At 34.7% G+C, this 21,909-nt stretch overlaps 1 protein-coding gene across 1 annotated transcript; it reads right to left on the bottom strand.

Annotated features, from left to right (window-relative positions):
- Positions 1–9,150: 9,150 nt before the first annotated feature.
- Positions 9,151–20,622, bottom strand: LOC141294300 (zinc finger protein GLI4-like). Its single transcript, XM_073826372.1, has 6 exons — positions 20,611–20,622; positions 20,339–20,488; positions 18,332–18,496; positions 15,509–15,790; positions 11,915–12,239; positions 9,151–11,837 (listed from the first exon to the last, which is right to left on the bottom strand). The coding sequence occupies exons 1-6, from the start codon at positions 20,620–20,622 to the stop codon at positions 9,817–9,819; spliced, it is 2,955 nt and encodes a 984-aa protein (XP_073682473.1). The 3' UTR covers positions 9,151–9,816.
- Positions 20,623–21,909: the final 1,287 nt, after the last annotated feature.

Here is a 21,909-nt window from a genome sequence, read left to right as displayed (position 1 = left end):
CCCACAATCTGTCAGGAGCGAGTCTGTCCGACAGGACGGAGGAGGATCCGTCACGCGCCTCTCCGTTTGATAGATTAAAGACTCACTTCACTGCATAAAACACGAGCCTCTCGCTCTCACTTCAGATCATCAACCTGAGCTTGATGAGGAACCTCTGAGGCTTTCAGCTGCTTTAAAGGCGTCTTTCCCTTTCATCAACGGTCTTTCAGTCAACACGTCACGGTTAATGCGGATCAGGAGCCGCCGTTCTCCAGGGCTTTGCCCGCAGGCGGCTCTCTGAGACCGGGAGAGAGATCTGAGAGCTTCCCTTCTCCGGCAGGCCACCAGCTCACTCTCTCAGTGTTAAAGAAGCTGGAGAGCGCTTGAGGAGTCTCTCTCTTTCTCTCGTTATTAATTAGCTCGCACAATAGCCGCGCTCTCGTCAGGGCTGGAGTGCTGTCAGCGTCCGCTCGAGATGAGAGTCGTCTGTCTCTCTAGAGACGCCAGAGATGAGAGCGTTTCCACAGCCTGTTGAGCTGACGGTGTGAGAGATCCGCACTGGAAAACACTGCATTTTAATGCATTAGTCCGTGGATTGCAAGGAAACATTAGTCAGATCTACATGAGCTTCTTGTTTCGGTATGTTTAGCTGGGAGAATCTTCCAAAGAACACACCAAAATAAAAAACGGATAAATAAATAAGCAAGCAAGCACATACATGAATAATTCTGTTAATGTTATTGTACTGCAAATAAATAAATAAATGAATATTTAAACCTATTTTAGAATTATTAGGATATTTTTGCAAAGCATCTACAATTCTTTTTACAGTAATGCAATAAATAAATAAATGTGTAAATAAAAATAAATAAATAAATTCAGCCTGTTCCAGAATTTAAGATATTTTGAATATTTTGCACACTGATTAACACACACGAATGCATGTAACACTTTTTCAGAACTATTAAGATATTTGATTTTGAGTAATGCAAAAAGTAAAATAAATAAATATGTAATTATTATTATTATGTTAGCCTTTAAACAAAAAAAATTATTAATTAATTAATTAAAATAAAAAAATATGAAACACATTTGAGCCTATTTTAGAACTAATAGGATATTTTGATTAATGCATCAATCAGTAAATAAAATATAAAGGATCCCCAATTTTCATTACTGTAATGCAATAAATAAATAAATAAAAAATAAAATAGTTTAGCCTCTTCCCGAGTTTAAGATATTTTGCACATTTTGCTTAGTAATAAACACACACACACGCGCACACACACAAATAAATAAAATATAAAAAAGGTTTATTTCAGACTCTTTTAGAACTATTAAGATATACTGGATTGTGGATTCATGCAAAAAGTAAATAGAAATAAATAAATAAATAGAAATTAATATTTGAGCCTATTTTAGAACTTGATTAATACATCAATCAATAAATAAATTAATAAAATATAAAGCATCCACAATTTTCATTACTGTAATGCAGAAAATAAATGATTATTTTAGCCAGATATTTTGCATATTTTGCATACTAATTAACACACACACACAAAAGGAAAAGAAATAAAAAATATGTTTATTTTAAACTCTTTCTGAACTGTTAAGATATCTGGTTGTGATTTAAAAATAAGCATCTGGCTCCAAAATTATTATTACTGTAATACAATAACAATAGACAATAATAATAATAATAATAATAATAATAATAATAATAATAATAATAATAATATATACATAAATGAATACAAATTCATTTAGCGGACATTTTATTCCAGGATTATTATCCAGAAATACAACACAGTGATTCATCAAGAAGGAAACAACACAAGAAGTGCTAAAAATACCAAGGTTCCTAAAATTATCTAAAAGATAAAAGTTTGGACATTGGAGTGTAACGTGGAAGGTTTTTGTGAGATTCACCAGTCTGACTGTAATTCATAACGCAAGTGAAGTATGCAGTGTTATGATATACTATATACTCTTGCATATATGTTTCTGGATTTATAATGACTCAAAAATGAATGTAGATTTTGCTCAAACCCAAGCTGGAGTCCAGAGTAGAAATTTACATGTTATTATTGTAGTAAAATGAATGACCTATCAAGAGTTCCAGCACATGATCCATCAAAGAAGAATAAAACAGGCCGTGTGAATGTCGTCTTACAGTAATAATGACGTTGAGCTTTAGAAGTGGGACAGAAGACCCACAAACCCTGAAAGTCCTGAATGAATGTTCACTGGACCACAAACTAAAACTCTCGGATTTGGCTTGATCATAAAAAATACATTAAAAATAAAAGTAAAATAAAAAACTAAAAATTAAGCACAATTCTTTTCACAATTATAAATGTTTTTTAACATAATAATAATAATAACAATTCTTTTTGAGCAGCAAATCAGAATATTAGAATGATTTACTGTATAAAGGATCATGTGACACTAAAGACTGGCGTAATGATGCAAAAAAATCAGCTTTGATCCAAAAAAAGAAATTACATTTGAACATATATCCACATAGAGAACTATGGATGTTTTTTTTTTTTTTTTTTTTTTACTAAATAAAAAAGGTTATTGCGAATTGTCTCAGAATTCCGAGATATAAACTTGCAATTACGAGAAATCAAGTCAGAATTCCAAGATATAAACTCACAATTACGAGAAATCAAGTCAGAATTCCGAGATGTAAACTTGCAATTCCGAGAAATAAACTCGCAATTATGTGAAATGAAGTCAAAAATTTCGATATAAACTCGCAATTCCTAGAAATCAAATCAGAATTCCGAGATACAAACTCGCAGTTATGAAAAATCAAGTCAGAATTCCGAGATATAAACTCGCAATTCCGAGAAATCAAGTCAGAATTCCGAGATATAAACTTGCACTTATGAGAAATGGAGTCAGAATTCTGAGATATAAACTGGCAATTCTGAGAAATCAATTCAGAATTCCGTGTTATAACCTCACAAATCTGAGAATTGAAGTCAGAATTCCGAGATACAAACTCGCAGTTATGAAAAATCAAGTCAGAATTCCAAGATATAAACTCGCAATTCTGAGACATGAAGTCAGAATTTCATATAAACTCGCAATTATAAGAAATCAAGTAAGAATTCCGAGATATAAACTTGCACTTATGAAAAATCAAGTCAGAATTCCGAGTGATAAACTCGCAATTTCCAGAAATCAAGTCAGAATTCCATATAAACTCGCAATTATGAGAAATCAAGTCAGAATTCCGAGATATAAACTCACAATTATGAGAAATGTAGTCAGAATTCTGAGATACAAACTCTCAAATCTGAGAAATGAAGACAGAATTCCGAGATATAAACTGGCAATTCTGAGAAATCAATTCAGAATTCCGTGTTATAACCTCACAAATCTGAGAATTGAAGTCAGAATTCCGAGATACAAACTCGCAATTCTGAGACATGAAGTCAGAATTTCATATAAACTCGCAATTATGAGAAATCAAGTAAGAATTCCGAGATATAAACTCGCAATTATGAAAAATCAAGTTGGGTAAAAACCTATAGGATATAGACAGGAATAAAAATGTAAAGTTTGGTGTGTGTACTGTAAGTGCTACTGAAGTGGAGATTTATGGCTCAGTGTAGGAGAAAAAAACTCCTTTTGTTTTTGGATGTTTTCTTTCCACTAGTCTGAAAAAATACTTTATGAAAACCCAAAAAGCCCAAAATCGCAAACTTGGTAGGTGCATGAAAAAAACAGCGTTTTTGCCTGCAGTGTCTCCCCTTAAGACTGGTTTTGTGAGATTAAAAAAAAAGTTTAATCTCTAGAGTTTTGTAGCCTCATAACGACATCAGCGGTAACCTGGACATGTCGTCAGATGAAAGGCGAATCTGATCCGTCTTTGATGTTTTCTGAGTTTCCGGACACTGACAGAAGCCTGAAGTCTCTCGTCAGCTCGTCTGATTCCTCTGGTCAGTGTTTGTGTGCGAGTGTGACCCAAACGGGTCGATTACCGGAGGTCAGGAGGAAGAGACGAACACGTGTTTGATTAAGCGCGCGCTCCCGCAGAAGGGCCAGTTCACTGCGCGCGTGTGAGAGAGTCTCGCCCTGCAGTGTGTTAATTAGCGTCTCTTCCTGCCGGGGCTACCTGCGTCTTTAATTGATTGATCGGCCAGTGTGTGTGTGGAGTTCTCCGGTCTGCTCTCGCTGCTCACCCAATCCGTCACGCCGCTGCTCATGCGGACAGCAGCACTACATTACGGCATCGTTAGCTCAGCGATCTCCTGAGCCCCGCTCTCAACACACACCATTACCAAATCCCACAAGCCCGTGCTCTCCTTCTCCTATTATATCTGTCTGTCTTTCTCCGCGGCTCTCGCTGGACTCTGAGGGGAACTTAATGGATGCTCTTTTCCTGTCCCATATAAAGTTTCAGGTGACACTGTTTGTGATACTTTTATGAGAGATGGTCAGCGTTTACATTCATGTCACCTCATCGTAGAACCGAATCAGGTTAGATGCCATTTTGAATTTAACGCGATAAATACACTACCAGTCAAATGTTTTTGAACTGTAAGATTTGTAATGTTTTTAAAAACGTCTCTGCTGTACTTTGAATCAAATAAATGATGGCTTGGTGAGCAGAAAAGGCAGTAATATTGTGAAATATTTTTACTATTTAAAATATAAACTTGCAAATCTGAGAAATCAAGTCAGAATTCCGATATACACACGCAAATATAAAAAATGAAGTCAGAATTCCAAGATATGAACTCACAAATCTGAGAATTGAAGTCAAAATTCCGAGATATAAACTCGCCATTCCGAGAAATCAAGTCAGAATTCCGATATATAAACTCACAATTACGAGAAATCAAGTCAGAATTCCGAGATATAAACTCACAATTACGAGAAATCAAGTCAGATTTCTGATATATAAACTTGCAATTCTGAGAAATCAAGTCAGAATTCCAAGAAATCAAGTCAGAATTCCAAGAAATCAAGTCAGAATTCTGAGATATAAACTTGCAATTCCGAGAAATCAAGTCAGTATTCCAAGAAATCAAGTCAGAATTCCAAGAAATCAAGTCAGAATTTTGAGACATATACTCGCAATTCCAAGAAATCAAGTCAGAATTCCAAGAAATCAAGTCAGAATTTTGAGACATAAACTTGCAATTCCAAGAAATCAAGTCAGAATTCTGATATATAAACTCGGAATTGCGAGTTTATATCTCAGAATTCTGACTTGATTTCTTGGAATACTGACTTGATTTCTCGGAATTGCAAGTTTATAAATCAGAATTCTGACTTGATTTCTTGGAATACTGACTTGATTTCTCGGAATTGCAAGTTTATAAATCAGAATTCTGACTTGATTTCTTGGAATACTGACTTGATTTCTCGGAATTGTGAGTTTATATCTCACACAATTCCGCAATTAAACTCACAATTCCGAGAAATCAAGTCAGTATTCCATACTGACTTGATTTCTCGGAATTGCAAGTTTATAAATCAGAATTCTGACTTGATTTCTTGGAATACTGACTTGATTTCTCGGAATTGCAAGTTTATAAATCAGAATTCTCACTTGATTTCTTGGAATACTGACTTGATTTCTCGGAATTGTGAGTTTATATCTCACACAATTCCGCAATTAAACTCACAATTCCGAGAAATCAAGTCAGTATTCCATACTGACTTGATTTCTCGGAATTGCAAGTTTATAAATCAGAATTCTGACTTGATTTCTTGGAATACTGACTTGATTTCTCGGAATTGCAAGTTTATAAATCAGAATTCTCACTTGATTTCTTGGAATACTGACTTGATTTCTCGGAATTGTGAGTTTATATCTCACACAATTCCGCAATTAAACTCACAATTCCGAGAAATCAAGTCAGTATTCCAAGAAAACAAGTGAGAATTCCGAGAAATCAAGTCAGAATTCCGAGAAATCAAGTCAGAATTCTGATTTATAAACTCGCAATTCCGAGAAATCAAGTCAGAATTCTGAGATATATACTCGCAATTCCGAGAAATCAATTCAGAATTCCGATAAATCAAGTCAGAATTCTGATTTATAAACTTAGGATCAAATAAATGCAAACTTGGTAAATCTTACAAAAATCTTTTGTCAAAGACGAAAAAAGGGTTTAAGCATAAAAACAATATGCGTGATACTGCTTTAAATAACTGCTTTCTATTTGAATGTATTTTAAAATGTAATATATTTCTGTGATCAAAGCTGAATTTTCAACATCATTACTTAAGTTTTCAGTGTCACATGATTCTTCAGTAATCATTCTAATATCTAGAAACATTTATTATTATTATTATTAATAATATGTAAAACAGTTATGTAAATTCTTTCAGCATTCTTTGATGGATAAAAAGTTCCAAAGATAAGCATTTATCTGTAATAAAAGGAAATGATAGAAATTCATACTTTTATTTAGCAAGGATGCTTTAAATTGATTGAAAGTGATAAAGACATTTATAGTGTTACAAAAGATTTCTATTTCAGATAAATGCTGTTCTTCTGAACTCTCTATTCATCAAATAAACCTGAAAAAAAATCTAATCAGCTGTTTTCAATATAATAAAATAATGTTTTCTGAGCAGCAAATCAGAATATTAGAATGATTTCTGAAGGATCATGTGACACTGAAGTCTGGTGTAATGATGCTAAAAATTCAGCTTTGAAATCGCAGGAATAAATTGCATTTTAAAATATATTGAAATAGAAATAGCCATTATTTTAAATAGTAAAAATATTTCAAAATTGTACTGTTTTTGCTGTACTTTGGATCAAATAAATGCAGTGAGTAGAAGAGAGTTCATTAAAAATCTTTTAAAAAACTTGTGACTGGTAATGTAAATATATTTCACAATTTTTTCAATATTGCATTAACATTTGTGACCCTGGATCACAAAACCAGTCTTAAGTAGCTCAGGTCGATTTGTAGCAATAGTAAAAAAAAAAAAAAAACATTTTTGATCATTATGAAATTATCCATTTTTTAAATGCCAAAAATCGTTAGGATATTAAGTAAAGATCATGTTGCATTAACATATTTTGTAAATTTCCTACCGCAGATATATCAATAACTTAATATGCATTGCTAAGAACTTCATTTGAACAACTTTAAAGGCGATTTTCTCATTATTTAGATTTTTTTGCACCCTCAGATTCTAGATTTTCAAACAGTTGGATCTTGACCAAATATTGTCATATACTAACAAGCTATACATCTATGAAAAGCTTTCAGATGATGCATAAATCTCAATTTCAAGAAATTGACCCTTATGTCTGGTTTTGTGGTACAGGGTCACATTTATACATATATAAAAAAGAAGTCATAATTGTATATACAGTTATAACAAAAATATTTGTTAAAATTCTATAATTTTGTAGAATTTTTATTTATTTATCTTATATATCATATATATCATGTACTGTAAAACAAATTTAAAGGATAAGTTCACTTCTACAACAAAAATGTACAGCTAATGTACTCACCCCCTTGTCATCCAAGATTTTCATGTCTTTCTGTCTTCAGTCATAAAGAAATAGTTTTTTGAGGAAAACATTTTAGGAATGTTCTCCATATAGTGGACTTCTATGGTGCCCCCGAGTTTAAACTTTCAAAATGCAGTTTAAATGCAGCTTCAAAGGGCTCTAAATGATCCCAGCAGAGGAAGAAGGGTCTTATCTAGCAAAACAATCAGTTATTTTCTAAAAAAAATTATTTTAATTTTTAGTTATTTTCTAAAAATGACAATATATACTCTTTTTAACCTCAAATGCTCATCTTGTCCAGCTCTGTGTGTACTCTGGTTCAAGACATCTCATTTTCTCCTCCAACTTTAAAATCGTCCTCCATCGCTGCAGAAGTACAGACCCAGTGTTTACAAAGTGAATGTGCAAAGAAGATCAAACACCCTTTACAAAAAAGATAAAACAGTGATGTAAGACGATTTTGAAGTTGTAGGATAAAATGAGATGGGAGTTTTTCGACATGCCCTAACTGTCTTGAACCGGATTACACAGAGTTCACGGAGAGCTAGACAAGCGTTTGAGGTTAAAAAGTATATAAACTGTATTTTTTGTTTTTTAAAAATTTACTAATCATTTTACTGAAAAAAGACCCTTCTTCCTTGGCTAAAATCGTTTAGAGCCCTTTGAAGCTGCATTTAAACTGCATTTTGGAAGTTCAAACTCATGGGCACCATAGAAGTCCACTATATGGAGAGAAATCCTGAAATGTTTTACGCAAAAAACAATTTCTTTACGACATGAAAGACATGAACATCTTGGGGGACAAGGCAGTATTGTTGCATGATCAGTGGAAATCAATAACCATGCAAATATGAAATTAGTAATATTACTCTCATCTCTCTCTCTAAACAAATTGTTCTAGATAGCATGCACACTTTAATTGTCTTATATCATTGAAGGCAGATGCGGTTCGCTCGGAAGGTCACTAGGGTCACGTCTTTACAATGCCTTTCCACCCTCTGCACGTGCTTGGGCAATTTCCCTTTTGTCCACGCTCAGACTTCAACGCTTTTTCCCTCTTTCCCTTTTTCATCCTCAGGCTATTCCTCCTAAGGCTATTTTCCCTGCTCTTTCATTTCTCAGAGAGAATACGAAATTCCAGCTATCAGAAACGGGAGATCAAACGAGGCCTCGGCTGAATTCACTGTCAGAATAAAACCATTTGTTCCTGAGGCTTTTACTCCGTAGACCTCGTCCCTGGACCGTTTCCTTCTTCAAGTGTGTGTTTTATGTGGTTTAGGCAGCCGCTCCTCTGGGTCAGTCTGCCACTGTTCATTTGAGAAAACATGGCGGTTTTACTCTAGAACCTGCTCAGTATGCACAAGACGTGCGTTCAGTTCTCTTAAAGTAACGAAATGAAAAGAAAAACTATTTCTGAAGTCATGTGACTGCCTTGGACTGTTGCCTGACTTGTTTTCAAGAGAAATGCATTACCAGCACGGGATTGCATTTACGTTCAACATCCATCAACACTCAAAGAACTGGAGCTCAATCAGTAAAGCATGGCGCAAGCAATGGCAAAGTCATGGGTTTGATTCACCAGGGAATGAAGACGCAAACAACACCGTAGTAGAAAAACAACAATATTGTATTTCATTAAAAATGTACAAAAGATATCTACATGATCCAGCCTTGTAAAAGGAATCTGTGTACAACAGAACAGTTTAAACATAAGTCTTTCTGTATATTGAGTTCAACAGTCCGGTAATCAGTTCGCTCAGAGAGTTCAGCTCAGACTTGAAGGTTGCAATCTCTTTAAAGCGCTGTTATGTTCCTGTGATTCCATTCAGGTCTTTAGTAAATCAAAATGAGGAATTTCTGAATCTGAACCACTTGTTCAAGTGTCAAGTCTTACGTTTCATAATATTTCATCTGCATATTCATTTGGAACCTCAAGGATAGGAAGCATATTACATTTAATTTACAGAATATACAAAACCTCTTCCAACTAAAGAGGACAAAAAAAAGATACAGTCCCATTCTGCTCGAGTAATGTAATTCCTGCATACGCTTGTGCACAGCGAGGCACTTGTTCCTGCGTTCACGTCGTCAGAAGTCGTATAAAAATACAGGACTGTCGCTTATCTAAATCTCTGTCTGTTCATATGTGCTGTACATAACACCGGTCTAAGGCAAAGTATGGCTTCTTGAACAAAACAAACAAAAAAATCCTACCAAAGTTTCAACTAATACTATACATAATAATACACCTTTTAAAAAGCATGTAAAAATGTTTACGCAATATCCTTGTTCAAAGTCATACACCTCTTTAAATCTTGTGCTTGTACTTCCTATGACATCATATTGAGGAACTTGCTCTCCTCTGCGAGCGCCGTCAGCATGGAGCTCATGTCTCCGATGGCCATGTTGCCGATTCCCGCGGCCACCGGGGGCAACGTCACTGAGTTCCTGGGCGTGGTGAGACGGGAGGAATTCTGGGAAAGGCTGCGGAGGAGAGTCGGGCTTAACATTCCAGACATGAGGCTGGAGTGATCGCCATCATCCAGCATGACGTCGAAGTCGATCTGCGGATGCTCTGCTCCATTTGAATCCACTGTGCTGGAGACCTGATTTGTTTCAGGGGAGCCCACGGTGGCCATAGCTGCGCTTTCTGCAACCGCCATTCCCAGATTGCTGGAATTGAACATGTGAATCTGCCCAGTGTAGAACATGCCATTGGTATTTGCGCTGTTCACGTCAGCTGATTTTTTGGGACTGGCCTCGGAGGTGTCGTATGTGGGGCTAAAGTTGGATTGCGGGTAACCGAGGTGCTGCGCTGCAGTTGTCGTTGGCCCTGAGAGCTGCCGGCTGTAGGTTTTGGGTTCTGTGGGCGGCCTTGGCTGTAGCAGTCCGTGGTTTCCGTTCAGCGTGGGATTCTGGGCCGGAATGCCATAGCCTTGCTGGTTGATGCTCATCTGGGAATAATTCCCTTGATTATTTGGAAAAGTGGCATTGCTTTGAGCTCGCACCCTGTCATTCGAAGCATAACCATGCAGAAAGTTAGCCTGCTCTGCGTTCACTGGGCGTTGGGGTTGCCTCTGGTTGATCCTCTGGGAATTCAACTCGCTATTCCGTTGCACGTGACCCTGTTGGGCAGCGTGAGCGAGGTTGTGACTCATCAGCCCAACTTGCTGGTTGGAGTTGATGTTCTGAAAGGAGCTGAGGTTTTGTTTTTGTTGGAGTGCGGTGAGGTTTCCCCGCCCTGATCCCTGCTTGGTTTGGCTGAGGGATGAATCCACTGTCCCTGAACTGACCTCATTCCACTGCACCGGCATCTGGCTCTTAGTGTCACTGGGGGAACCTGGAAATGTCTGCTGGGAGTTTGGAGCTGCGGTTTGCCGGGTTACGGCATTCATGTTGCCCTCCACCAAGGCTAGGCGTCTCTGGTAATGGGGGCCAAAGCTGTGGTGGCGGAACGCTGTTCCTGCATGTTGGACGGAATCTCCATTTTGAGATGTAAGGTACTGAACGACATCATCAGGCAATATCACTGCATCCTCAAGACCGTTCTGATTGTCCGTGTCGCTCGCCATGGTTTCCATCGCCACGTTTTCAGAAATGCTAGGAGGTCGGGGTGGATACAGATGGCGGTTTACATTACCCTCGGACAGGCTATTTGAGTGTCGACTGAATGCAGGAGGGTGTATTGAGTGATAGGGATTCATGTTGGACATGCTGTTGTAACGTTGCTGCAGGGAATGCTGCTCTGCGCCTACTCTTCTAACTGGGTCGCTCGCTCTTCGTGTGATGTTTCCTGTCACCTCATGAGGCAAGACGCTACGGTTCGCATAACTGGTGTCACTACACCTTCTGGGAACTGAAGGAGGATGAATAGGGAGTTCATGGGAATCCCCTAACAGGGCCATCCGAGTCTTCAGACTCATGAAGTCCATATTAGGAAGAGGAGTGGGTGGAGCGCCTCCTGTGGCGGCAGCATACTTGGCTTTGAGTCTGTAGTGTTGGGCAGGAGTCAGACTGAGCAGACTAGGGAGTCCTCCACATTGGCTGGCCTCGCTGGACCTTCTAGACAAATCGGTGGAAATGGGGTCGTAGGAGCCAGCCGAGCTGATGTTGTTTAGACGGCCACCGGGTTGAGAGGCTTGGCTGGAGCGGCGGCTGGAATAGCAAGGCGAGATTCCAGATGAACGACGGCTGAGGGTGTAAGCCGAGCTCACGGTGCTGGCGAGGCTGTCACGACGCTCCACCAGTTGACTTAGAACCGTAGTCTCCCCGGGACAAAGGTCGCCCAGGCGTGGACTGGAGATTAAAAGCCCTGCATCACAGAGACTGCCTGAACCTTCCAATAAGGAACCTGGAACAGAGATAAGCTGAATTTAGAGAGATGAAAACTGGGGATGCATCAGTGGTGGAAATGTTTTGCTTACTCACCGGTATTGATGGGTGGAAGCTTGGTGTTGGGGGCAGGAGGAGTTGGGTTTGCCCAGGAGCACGAGTCCCTCACCGACTTAAGCTTTTCCTGCTTCAGGTGTGTGAGTCTGTGAGCAGGGCTAGCGTTCTTCCGAAAATGGAGGCCCAACATCCCTGTGGAGACGGTGGAATCCACGAGGGGCACGTCATCCAGGGCGCTCAGATCTCCTATGCTGCCCCCGCTGAATCCCGTCGGATCTACTCCACCGTCATGGTGGGCGGCACTGCCAAGTGGTGACGGCTCGCTGCTACATGATGACTGACCACCAGGGCTGGACTGATACATCTGAGGGGGACAGATGGAAAGTTAGATTACCCAAGAAGCTGAAAGGAACAGAATGCAGACACAGCAACATGGAGATGGAGGCAAATGCATGACCCTTGCAATCACTTTCCCAAGTGTAAATTGCAAATAATGAGCATACTGAGTCGAGGTTTGGGAAAGCACCCTTCCTCAAGACACATCCCACATCTTTTTTCATCCTTCTCAGAAGGCTAGGTTAAGTGCCTGACAAATCGTTATTTCCTATGGCAACCTCTTTTGTGCATTATACATGGGGCCTGGCATGAATACACAAAGGGGAAGGCTCTCAACATAAATAAGGTATTCACGTCATTTGACGGCGCATCCCTTGAATGAGGCAAATGTATTCTGTCCCCACGTGAACGGGGGAGCCTTTCTTGATCACAGCTTGATCACTGGCACTATTTGTTCAGGACACAAAAACAGTCCCACTGATATAATATTAATCCACTAATGGCTTTTATCCTTGAGTGCGGGGCGGGAGCGTTAGATCTCAGGATTGTGGGGGGATTGGGCTGGATTGTTGGGGCGGAAGCCCATGGGAAATTAGAAGCGCTCTGTGCGCCAACAGATCTCAGGCAATTACACAATGTAGGGGTCCAAATTTTTTGATGCGGTGATGAACTCAACACCCCAAAGTCTTCGACTAAAAGAGTGTACTATCATACTGCATTCTGAATTTGATTTTACAGCTCTGTGTGTGAGCTTTTCATGATAGAACCCCACAGAAAAAAAGGAAAAGAATGTGCATAAAAAGATTAAACATAAAAAGAGAGAATAATGTATGAGACATTAACCATGCATACTGTAAATGGGCAGCTGACATATACAGAAACATCAAAATTAATATATACATATTACCCTTAAAAAGTCTTGAGACGTTCAAAAAAAATTCTAAACGCAAATCTCTTGGAAATCCTTAAAAATATTGCTAATCAGGACCCCAACATGAACTACACTAACTAGTTAGTTTGAAAAGATGAGGCTATATTTGGCATTAATTACTTTCACATTAATTTCCTTTACATAATACTTTCTCACAATACATCAAAATAGATTTATGATGTAAGTCTGAATTTGAAAAGTAAAGTCAGGATTTCAATATAAGTCAGAATTTTTAAATATAAAGTCATAATTTCAATATGATATCTGAGTTTTGAAATATAAAGTTAGGATTTTAATATAAAGTCAGAATTTTAAAATATAAAGTCAGGATTTCAAAAAGTCAGAATTTCGAAATATAAAGTTAGGATTTCAATATAAAGTCAGGATTTCAAAAGGTCTGAATTTTAAAAATTATAGTCAGAATTTCAATATAAAGTCAGAATTTTGGAAATATAAAGTCAGGATTTCAATATAAATTCAGAATTTCAAAATAAAGTCAGAATTTTTAAATATTAATAAAGGATTTTAATATAAAGTCAGAATTTCAAAAAATAAAGTCAGGATTTAAAAAGTTTCAAATTTTAAAATATATAGTCAGGATTTTACTATAAAAATTATTTCAAAATAAAGTCATAATTTTGAAATATAAAGTCAGAATTCCAATATAAAGTCAGATTTTCGAAATATAAAGTTAGGATTTCAATATAAAGTCAGGATTTCAAAAGGTCCAAACTTAAAAAAATATAGTCAGGATTTCAATATAAAATTCAGAATTTCTAAATAAAGTCAGGATTTCAAAATAATAAATCATAATTTCAAAATATAAAGTCAGGATTTAAAAAGTTCAGAATTTTACAATATACAGTCAGGATTTCAATCTAATTTATTTTTTCAAAATAAAGTCATAATTTTGAAATATAAAGTCAGAACTTCAAAATAAATTAAGAGTTTTTAAATATAAAGTCAGAAATTCGAGATATCACCATTTTAATGTCAAAATCCACGTCAACTGCCCAATAAAAATAACTCTAAAAACCGACGGACAGTAAAACATCAGAATGGCATCCGCGCTCACCTCAATAACGTCTGTCCTTACGGAAAATATATGGGAGAGAAACAGAAAGGAGACAGCAAGAAGCACATGTAGAGAGAGCAGTTAAAGATGGACAGATCTCTGCAGCATGCTTTGTTAGTATATTTGGATTAGCATAACCTCTAACAGACAAAACATTTTAATGTATATTTAATCAGCAACGAATAATACATTTGAGAATACAGATTACAGGCAGTGTTGGGGGTAACGCATTACAAGTAACTCAAGTTACATAATAATATTACTTTTTCCAAGTAACGCATTACTATTTAATTGAGTTACTTTTTCAAATAAGTAACGCCCCAATTTATTGATTAAAAGCTCTCCTGTCCCCATGTTGAGAGAAATTGTAAGATGTTACTTTAGTTCTATTTAGATCTCACCAACTACAAAAACAGATACAGTATTTCTCAAAATGAATAAAAACAGACACAAATCTGTAATAATTAAACGTTAAATAATACAAATATCCTTTATGTATTTAACCCCATTTTATTAACCGATGTCTTTGCTGCCGACCTTCGATGATCCAATTCATCCATACTAATAAGAAAAAATTATAGAAGATAATCTAACATTTGTTTTCCTTTTTTTTCTTGCTGAAGAGTTGTCATTTTATATAAAGTCAGGATTAAAAAAATAAAGTCAGGATTTCAATATGAAGTCAGAATTTCGAAGTCAGAATTTCAATAAAAAAGTCTGAATTTTGAAGTCAAAATTTCGAAGTCAGGATTTCAACAAAGTCATAATTTAAATATAAAGTAAAAATTTCAAAATAAATCAGAATTTCAAAGTAAAGTCAGGATTTCGATATAGAGTCAGAATTTTAAAATATAAAGTCAGGATTTAAATATAAAGTCAATTCATCCATACTAATAAGCAAAAATTACTCAAGATAATCTAACATTTGTTTACCTTTTTTTGATTGCTGAGGAGTTGACATTTTTCCTTCTCCGGTCTACTGTAAAGACGTCAATTTATTTTTCTCTAAGCCTGAGGCTTTTGCTGTAAAAAGGCTTTTACATTTGCCAAAAATAGAACTTTTTAAATTAAAAACAAACAAGCAAACCCTGCCCAGATTTAAAAATTAACGCAAAAGTAACGTTACACATTACTTTCCATAAAAAGTAACTAAGTAACTTAGTTACTTCTTTAGGGAGGAACTCAATATTGTAATGCATTACTTCTAAAAGTAACTTTCCCCAACACTGATTACAGTCATGCAAAAAACGAATTTTGTTATGCATACAGAAAGATGTGGCCTAGATCTTACCATAGAGTTTTCCGTCTTTATAGACTTGACTTGTAGATAGTCTTCGACTCCTCTAGTCGTGCTGTTGGCTTCGAGTTTATCCTCCGCCGTTCGTCCCGAAAGCTTGGTTCCCGCTTCGTTCTCTCCATTTTCCTTGGGTGGATGAGGACGGGAAGGCAGGTCGCCACGTTGTTTCTTGGTGACGTGAGCTTCGGGGCCGTGGACGGTTTTGACGTGTTTCCGGAGCGAGCTGGGATCGGTGTAGCGCTTCGTGCAGCCTGGGATCTTACACACGTAGGGTTTCTGCGGAGATAAATATCACTCGGTTTCACACGACCCTCCAACAGTCAAATATACGACTTTGAATTAGAGTTTTATCTCTTCCTGTTAAGTCAGATTATCTTCAAATGGAGCGGTAGGTGAATACACAATTACAGGAATAAATTACGGCGAGTGCGCTGACATACTGATTGCGCCAATGCTTAAGTGTTGGTGATGCATGGCTGTTTACTAATAAAGTTGAGACGAAATGATCTTTCTCCCTCCTTAAGCTCGTGATGGATCAACCGAGAGTGGAAATGGCGCCAGGTTTCATTTTCTATGCGCGGTCTGCAGGTGGTCTGTTTCTCCGTTGGGGACGTGCTTGATTCTCACTAATGTATTGTGGGTTGCCGTACTCATTAGCTTCACAGCTCATTATTCACACGCACACGTTGCCGGTTAATGGGACAGCATTGGGCGTCCAGGAGCAATCACTACATATGATGAGGGAATGCACAAACAAATCTAATTTTGGCCTAAATTTGTTAACGTATGCTGAAAATGGCACATTTACATAGCATTAGGCAGTTAGCAGATCCTTAATGCCACAGCGAAGTAGATTATCTGATCCTTCCTCTGAAGAACGACCCACGTCTTCGCTCTCGAGTTTACAGGAATAGTTAATCCAGAAATGAACAGATCGCCCTCACGATGCTAGTTGATTGATAGCGCTTTGACGAACAAACTAAAATTTAAGTGTTTGAGGTAACGCTTATAATCGCCATCTGCTTCCATTGAATGTAATAGAGCAGCTTAAATGTCACATCATTTGTTAAGATGAAGTCTAATATTAAAAATGTATTGTATTTGAAGAAATTAAGTCTGAAGAACCATTAAGAAACATTATTTTAATGATTTGCTTGCCTAATTCTAATTACCATAATGCAAAACAATATTTAATTTATTTATTTTCAATTAACAATTTATGCTTACTTGAATACAAATATTTATTAAATGATGAAATCTGAAGTAAAAAAAATATTAATGCAAAAATATATTATTTTATCGATAAATTATGTATTACCGTATTTTAATTGGCAGTAATACAGTAAATTTAGAAAAAACAAGTAAAAGTAAAATATCAATGGAAAAAATATTAAAATGTGATTTAATAGTTTATTTTAATATAAAGTCAGGATTTCAATATGAAGTCAGGATTTTAAAAAATACTGTCAGAATTTTGAAATATAAAGTCAATTTCGAAATAAAGTTAGAATTTTGAAATAAAGTCAGAATTTCGAAGTAAAGTCAGGTTTTCAATATAAGGTCAGGATTTCAATATAAAGTCAGAATTTTAATATGAAGTCAGAATTTTGGAATAAAGTCAGAATTTCGAAGTAAAGTCAGGTTTTCAATATAAACTCAGAATTTCAAAGTAATGTCAGGATTTCAATATAAAGTCAGAATTTTGAAATAAAGTCAGGATTTCAATATAAAATCAGAATTTTGAAATTGAGTCAAAATTTCAATATAAAGTCAGAATTTCAAAGTAAAGTCAGAATTTCAATATAAAGTCATGATTTCAATATAAAGTCAAAATTTCAGTATAAAGTCAGAATTTCAAAGTAAAGTCAGGATTTCAATATAAATTCAGAATTTTGAAATAAAGTCAGAATTTTGAAATAAAGTCAGAATTTTGAAATAGTCAGGATTTCAATATAAAATATGAATTTTGAAATTAAGTCAAAATTTCAATATAAAGTCAGAATTTCAAAATAAAGTCAGGATTTCAATATAAAGTCAGAATTTCGAAATAAAGTCAGGATTTCAATATAAAATCAGAATTTTGAAATAAAGTCAAAATTTCAATATAAAGTCAGGATTTTGAAATAAAGTCAGAATTTCGAAGTAAAGTCAGGATTTCAATATAAAGTCAGAATTTCGAAATAAAGTTAGGATTTCAATATAAAGGCAGGATTTAAGCAAAAAAGTCAGAATTTTTGAAGTAAAGTCAGGATTTCAAAATAAAGTCAGAATCTTAATATATATTAAGTAAAAAAAACATGATTTAATTTTTTTATTATTATTTATAACTTGAATATTACTGAATATTACTTGTATACCATAGTAAAATTTGTTGTACTGATGTTTTATTTATTTTCAATTAACAATGCATTTCTATTTAAATAAAAATATGGTGTTTTAATTGGTTATAATATAGTAAAATATGAAAAAAGCAAAAAAGTGTTAATGCAATAATATAATATAACATTAATTTTTATCACTTTACTACTATTTTACACATAAAGGTTTGTATATCATGGTAGTATTTGTATTTAATTTCAATCAATTTACGATTAAATTTAAACATTTATTTTAGTATTCTGACTGGCTGTAATACAATAAATTATGAAAAACTCAAAAGTAAAACCAAAAAAATCATAATGCAAAAAATATTGTGTGTGTACAACTGTTTATGACGACCTGGATTTGGTCATATTTGAGTCATGTCTGAATGACAAGAATGCAAGTAAATGAATTGTGTGGATGTTTGTGTAAACACTGACTGCGGAGTGTGTTCACCTCATTGGAGTGTGTGCGGTTCTGGTGTTTGGCTCGGTCCGAGGCGTTGGAGAAGGCCTTGTTGCAGCCCTCATGCTCACACACGTAGGGTTTCTCTCCGGTGTGCGAGCGCAGGTGTGTTTTCAGATTCTCCAGACGTGAGTACGCCTTCGAGCAGCCCTCGAACTGAAACGCACATTCAGAAAGCTCAAATAAAAACTCTAACACTGTAGAATAAACTAGAGTTGTGACCGTTCTAATAAGTGCTGACGTTACTGATTATATGTTATATATGCACATATACAGTCAATGATTCAATGCATCATCACATGTATACGAATGCATTTGACAGATGCTTTTAAAATCCAAAGTGACTTGCATTGCATTCAAGGTAAATGTAAAAAGGTTAGACTGTGGACATTTATACATTTTTAAAGTATAAAATTTTTTCTTAGCTATACGTTTGAGGACATTACCATATCTAAATAATTTATTTTCATTTTTTAGCTATAGTTTTGGGACATTTATAATTTTTTTATTGATGTATTTATGCATGCATGCAATATTTCACGTACATTTTTTAACAAAAAAGTTTTATTAGCTTTATTTTGGGGACGTTATTATTATTTATTGATTTATGTTGACATTTCTGTAATTTTTTTATTAGTTTTCTTAATTCTTTCTTTATTTTTAGCCCAAATATTATTATTATTTTATACATTTTTAAAATGTAAAAATCCAAGCTGCCAAGTGGTAAATTTGGGCCATTTTGTTCCATTTTTACATGTTTTAAAGTAAAAAATGCAAGTTTTCTTAGTAGTTTGGGACATTTATATATGTATATATATATATATATATATATATATATATATATACACACACACACACACACACACACACACACACACACACACACACACACACACACACACATATACATACAGTGTGTATATATATATATATATACACACACACACACACACACACACACACACACACACACACACACACACACACACACATATACATACAGTGTGTATATATATATATATATATATATATATATATATATATATATATATATTTTTTTTTTTTTTTTCAAAATATTACGTTTTTTGTACATTTGGGACATTTGCATTTTTTCCTTATTTTTTCCCATTTTATTTTCTATACATTTTTAAATTATATATATATATAAAAAAATGTTTTCTTAGCTGTAGTTTTGGGACATTTATTTATTATCAAAATTATTATCGCAAATATCAAATATTATTATAAAATTATATAAAATATAAAAACCCAAGCTATCTTAGCTGTACATTTGGGCCATTTGCATTTTTTCCCCCATTATCATTTGCATTTTGTATACATTTTAAATTATTTAAAAAAAAATTCTTAGCTGCAGTCTGAGGACTTTATTATTATATATTTTATTTTGTTTAAATTTCTGTTAATTTGGTTTAAAGTATAAAAATGCAACTTTTTTTAGCTGTAGTTTTGAGACATTTAATTATTATTTTATCATGTTTGTATACATTTCTTAAATATAAAAATCCAAGCTGTCTTCACTGTAAATTTGGTATTATATATATATATATATATATATATATATATATATATATATATATATATATATATATATATAATTTTTTAAAATATTTTTTCTACATTTTTGTTTACTGTTTCGAAAGTACTTTGAATGCAACTTTTCTTATCTGTAAATTTGGGCCATTTGCATTTCTGTAGTCTGGGGACATTATTCTTTTTATTATAATAATAAATATTTTCTAGTAATATTAATACTTTATTATATATATTTTTTTTGTCAAAAATTTTTAAAGTATACAAAAAAATTCTTAGCGAATTTTTTCAAATATGGCATGTAAATGCATTAGCATTTTTTATATATAGCTGTACTCTTTTTTTATAATTTGATGCTTTTCAAAATATAAAAATGCAAGGGTTAATCAGTACTAGTTCTGATTCAGTTATATGCTCTAGTTAACTGTAGGTGTGTGTGCGACTCACAGTGCACTTGTGCGGTTTCTCCCCGGTGTGTCTGCGCATATGAACCACCAGCATGTACTGCGCTTTAAAGGGCTTCTGCTCGCGCGAACACTCCTCCCAGCGGCACACGAACTCTTTCTTCTCCCCGTGGATGTGTTCGTTATTGATGTGCTGCGAACACACAAACACAACAGCTCACTTTCATTCTGCGTCTCGGACGTCTCGCCTCCCTTTGTAATGTCAGCGTCGTGTTTAAGGTCTAATTGGCCGTGCAAAAAAAGAAAACCCAGCACAATTGGCGTCATTTGGACGCAAGACTTGAGAAAATAAAGCAATTCGAGCTTCTGAGGAGACCATTTGCCTACTGGCCAATTGAGGAGCGGCGCTATCCATCACCAGCGTCTGACAGACGGGAATAAGAAAATGTGATGGTGTGTGATTGTGTTTTTAAAAGCGTCTCTGGTGACGGACGAGAAAGCTCAGATCTGAGAGACACAAATTTGCAATTACTAACACAGTCTTTAAGACATTGTTGGACAATGTACACAAAGTGGCTCCTGTTTGCTTCAAACGCTGCAGGATCATTTCTCTTCACTTTTCCTAATCGCTTTTGAAGCCTCTGTGTCTTTGAATCAACTGGTGTTTTAGTGGAAATGTTTTTATTTATTAATTGATTCAAATTTTTTTGCATGTGTGTCTATTTATTTTAAAAGATAAAAATGCAAGTTTGTGAATGATATTTTTGTGTATTTATTTGTATGCATTTTTAAAGTTAAAAAAATAAATTTTATATGCAAAATGTAATATTTTGCATACACTTTTAACAAAAAAGTTAGTTTTTTTACTTTTTTAAAAATGCAAGTTTTGGGACATTTTTTTCCTCAAATATCATTATTTTTTATCTATTTTTTAAAATAGTTTTTTTAGTCGTAAATTTGGGTCATTAGAATTTTTTTCCTCCTTTTTTTTTCTTTTGTATACATTTTTAAAGTGCACATTATTTTCAAGAACATATTTTGTGGACACTTTGCATTTTAATTAATTAATTTATTTAAAATAAAAAAATGTTTTAAAGTTTTTTAAAGTTAAAAAAAAAGTTTTCTTAGCTGTACGTTTGAAGAATTTTTTAAATTCTTTTTTTTCTAAAGCTATAGTTTACATTTATTTATGTGTGTATGCATTTAGGCAAGTATGTGTAATATTGTGCATACATGTTTTAAACTGTTTTATTAGCTTTATTTTGGAAACACTATTGTTTTTTATTATTATTATTATTTCCCCATTTTTGTTGATTTTCTTAAAGTATAAAAATGCTAGTTGTCTTAGGACATTTAATTTTTTCGCATTTTTTTGTGTGTCTTAGCTGTAAAGTTGGGTAAAATTGTTTTCTTAGCTGTGGTTTTGGGATGTTTAATTTCTTTCCCAAATAGTTTATTTTTATTTTTATTATTATTATATTTTTGTATAATATTTTTAATGTACACATTTTTGTTTAACATACTCTAAGAAATTTTTGGAAATGTACACAAAGTGGCTCCTGTGCGCTTCAAAGGCTGCAGGATTGTTTCTCTTCATGTTTCCTAATCGTTTTT

Source organism: Garra rufa, chromosome 20 (assembly GCF_049309525.1).
Source record: "Garra rufa chromosome 20, GarRuf1.0, whole genome shotgun sequence".
In the NCBI taxonomy this organism is placed as follows: domain Eukaryota; kingdom Metazoa; phylum Chordata; class Actinopteri; order Cypriniformes; family Cyprinidae; genus Garra; species Garra rufa.
This window is presented reverse-complemented; position numbering and strand designations above follow the sequence as displayed.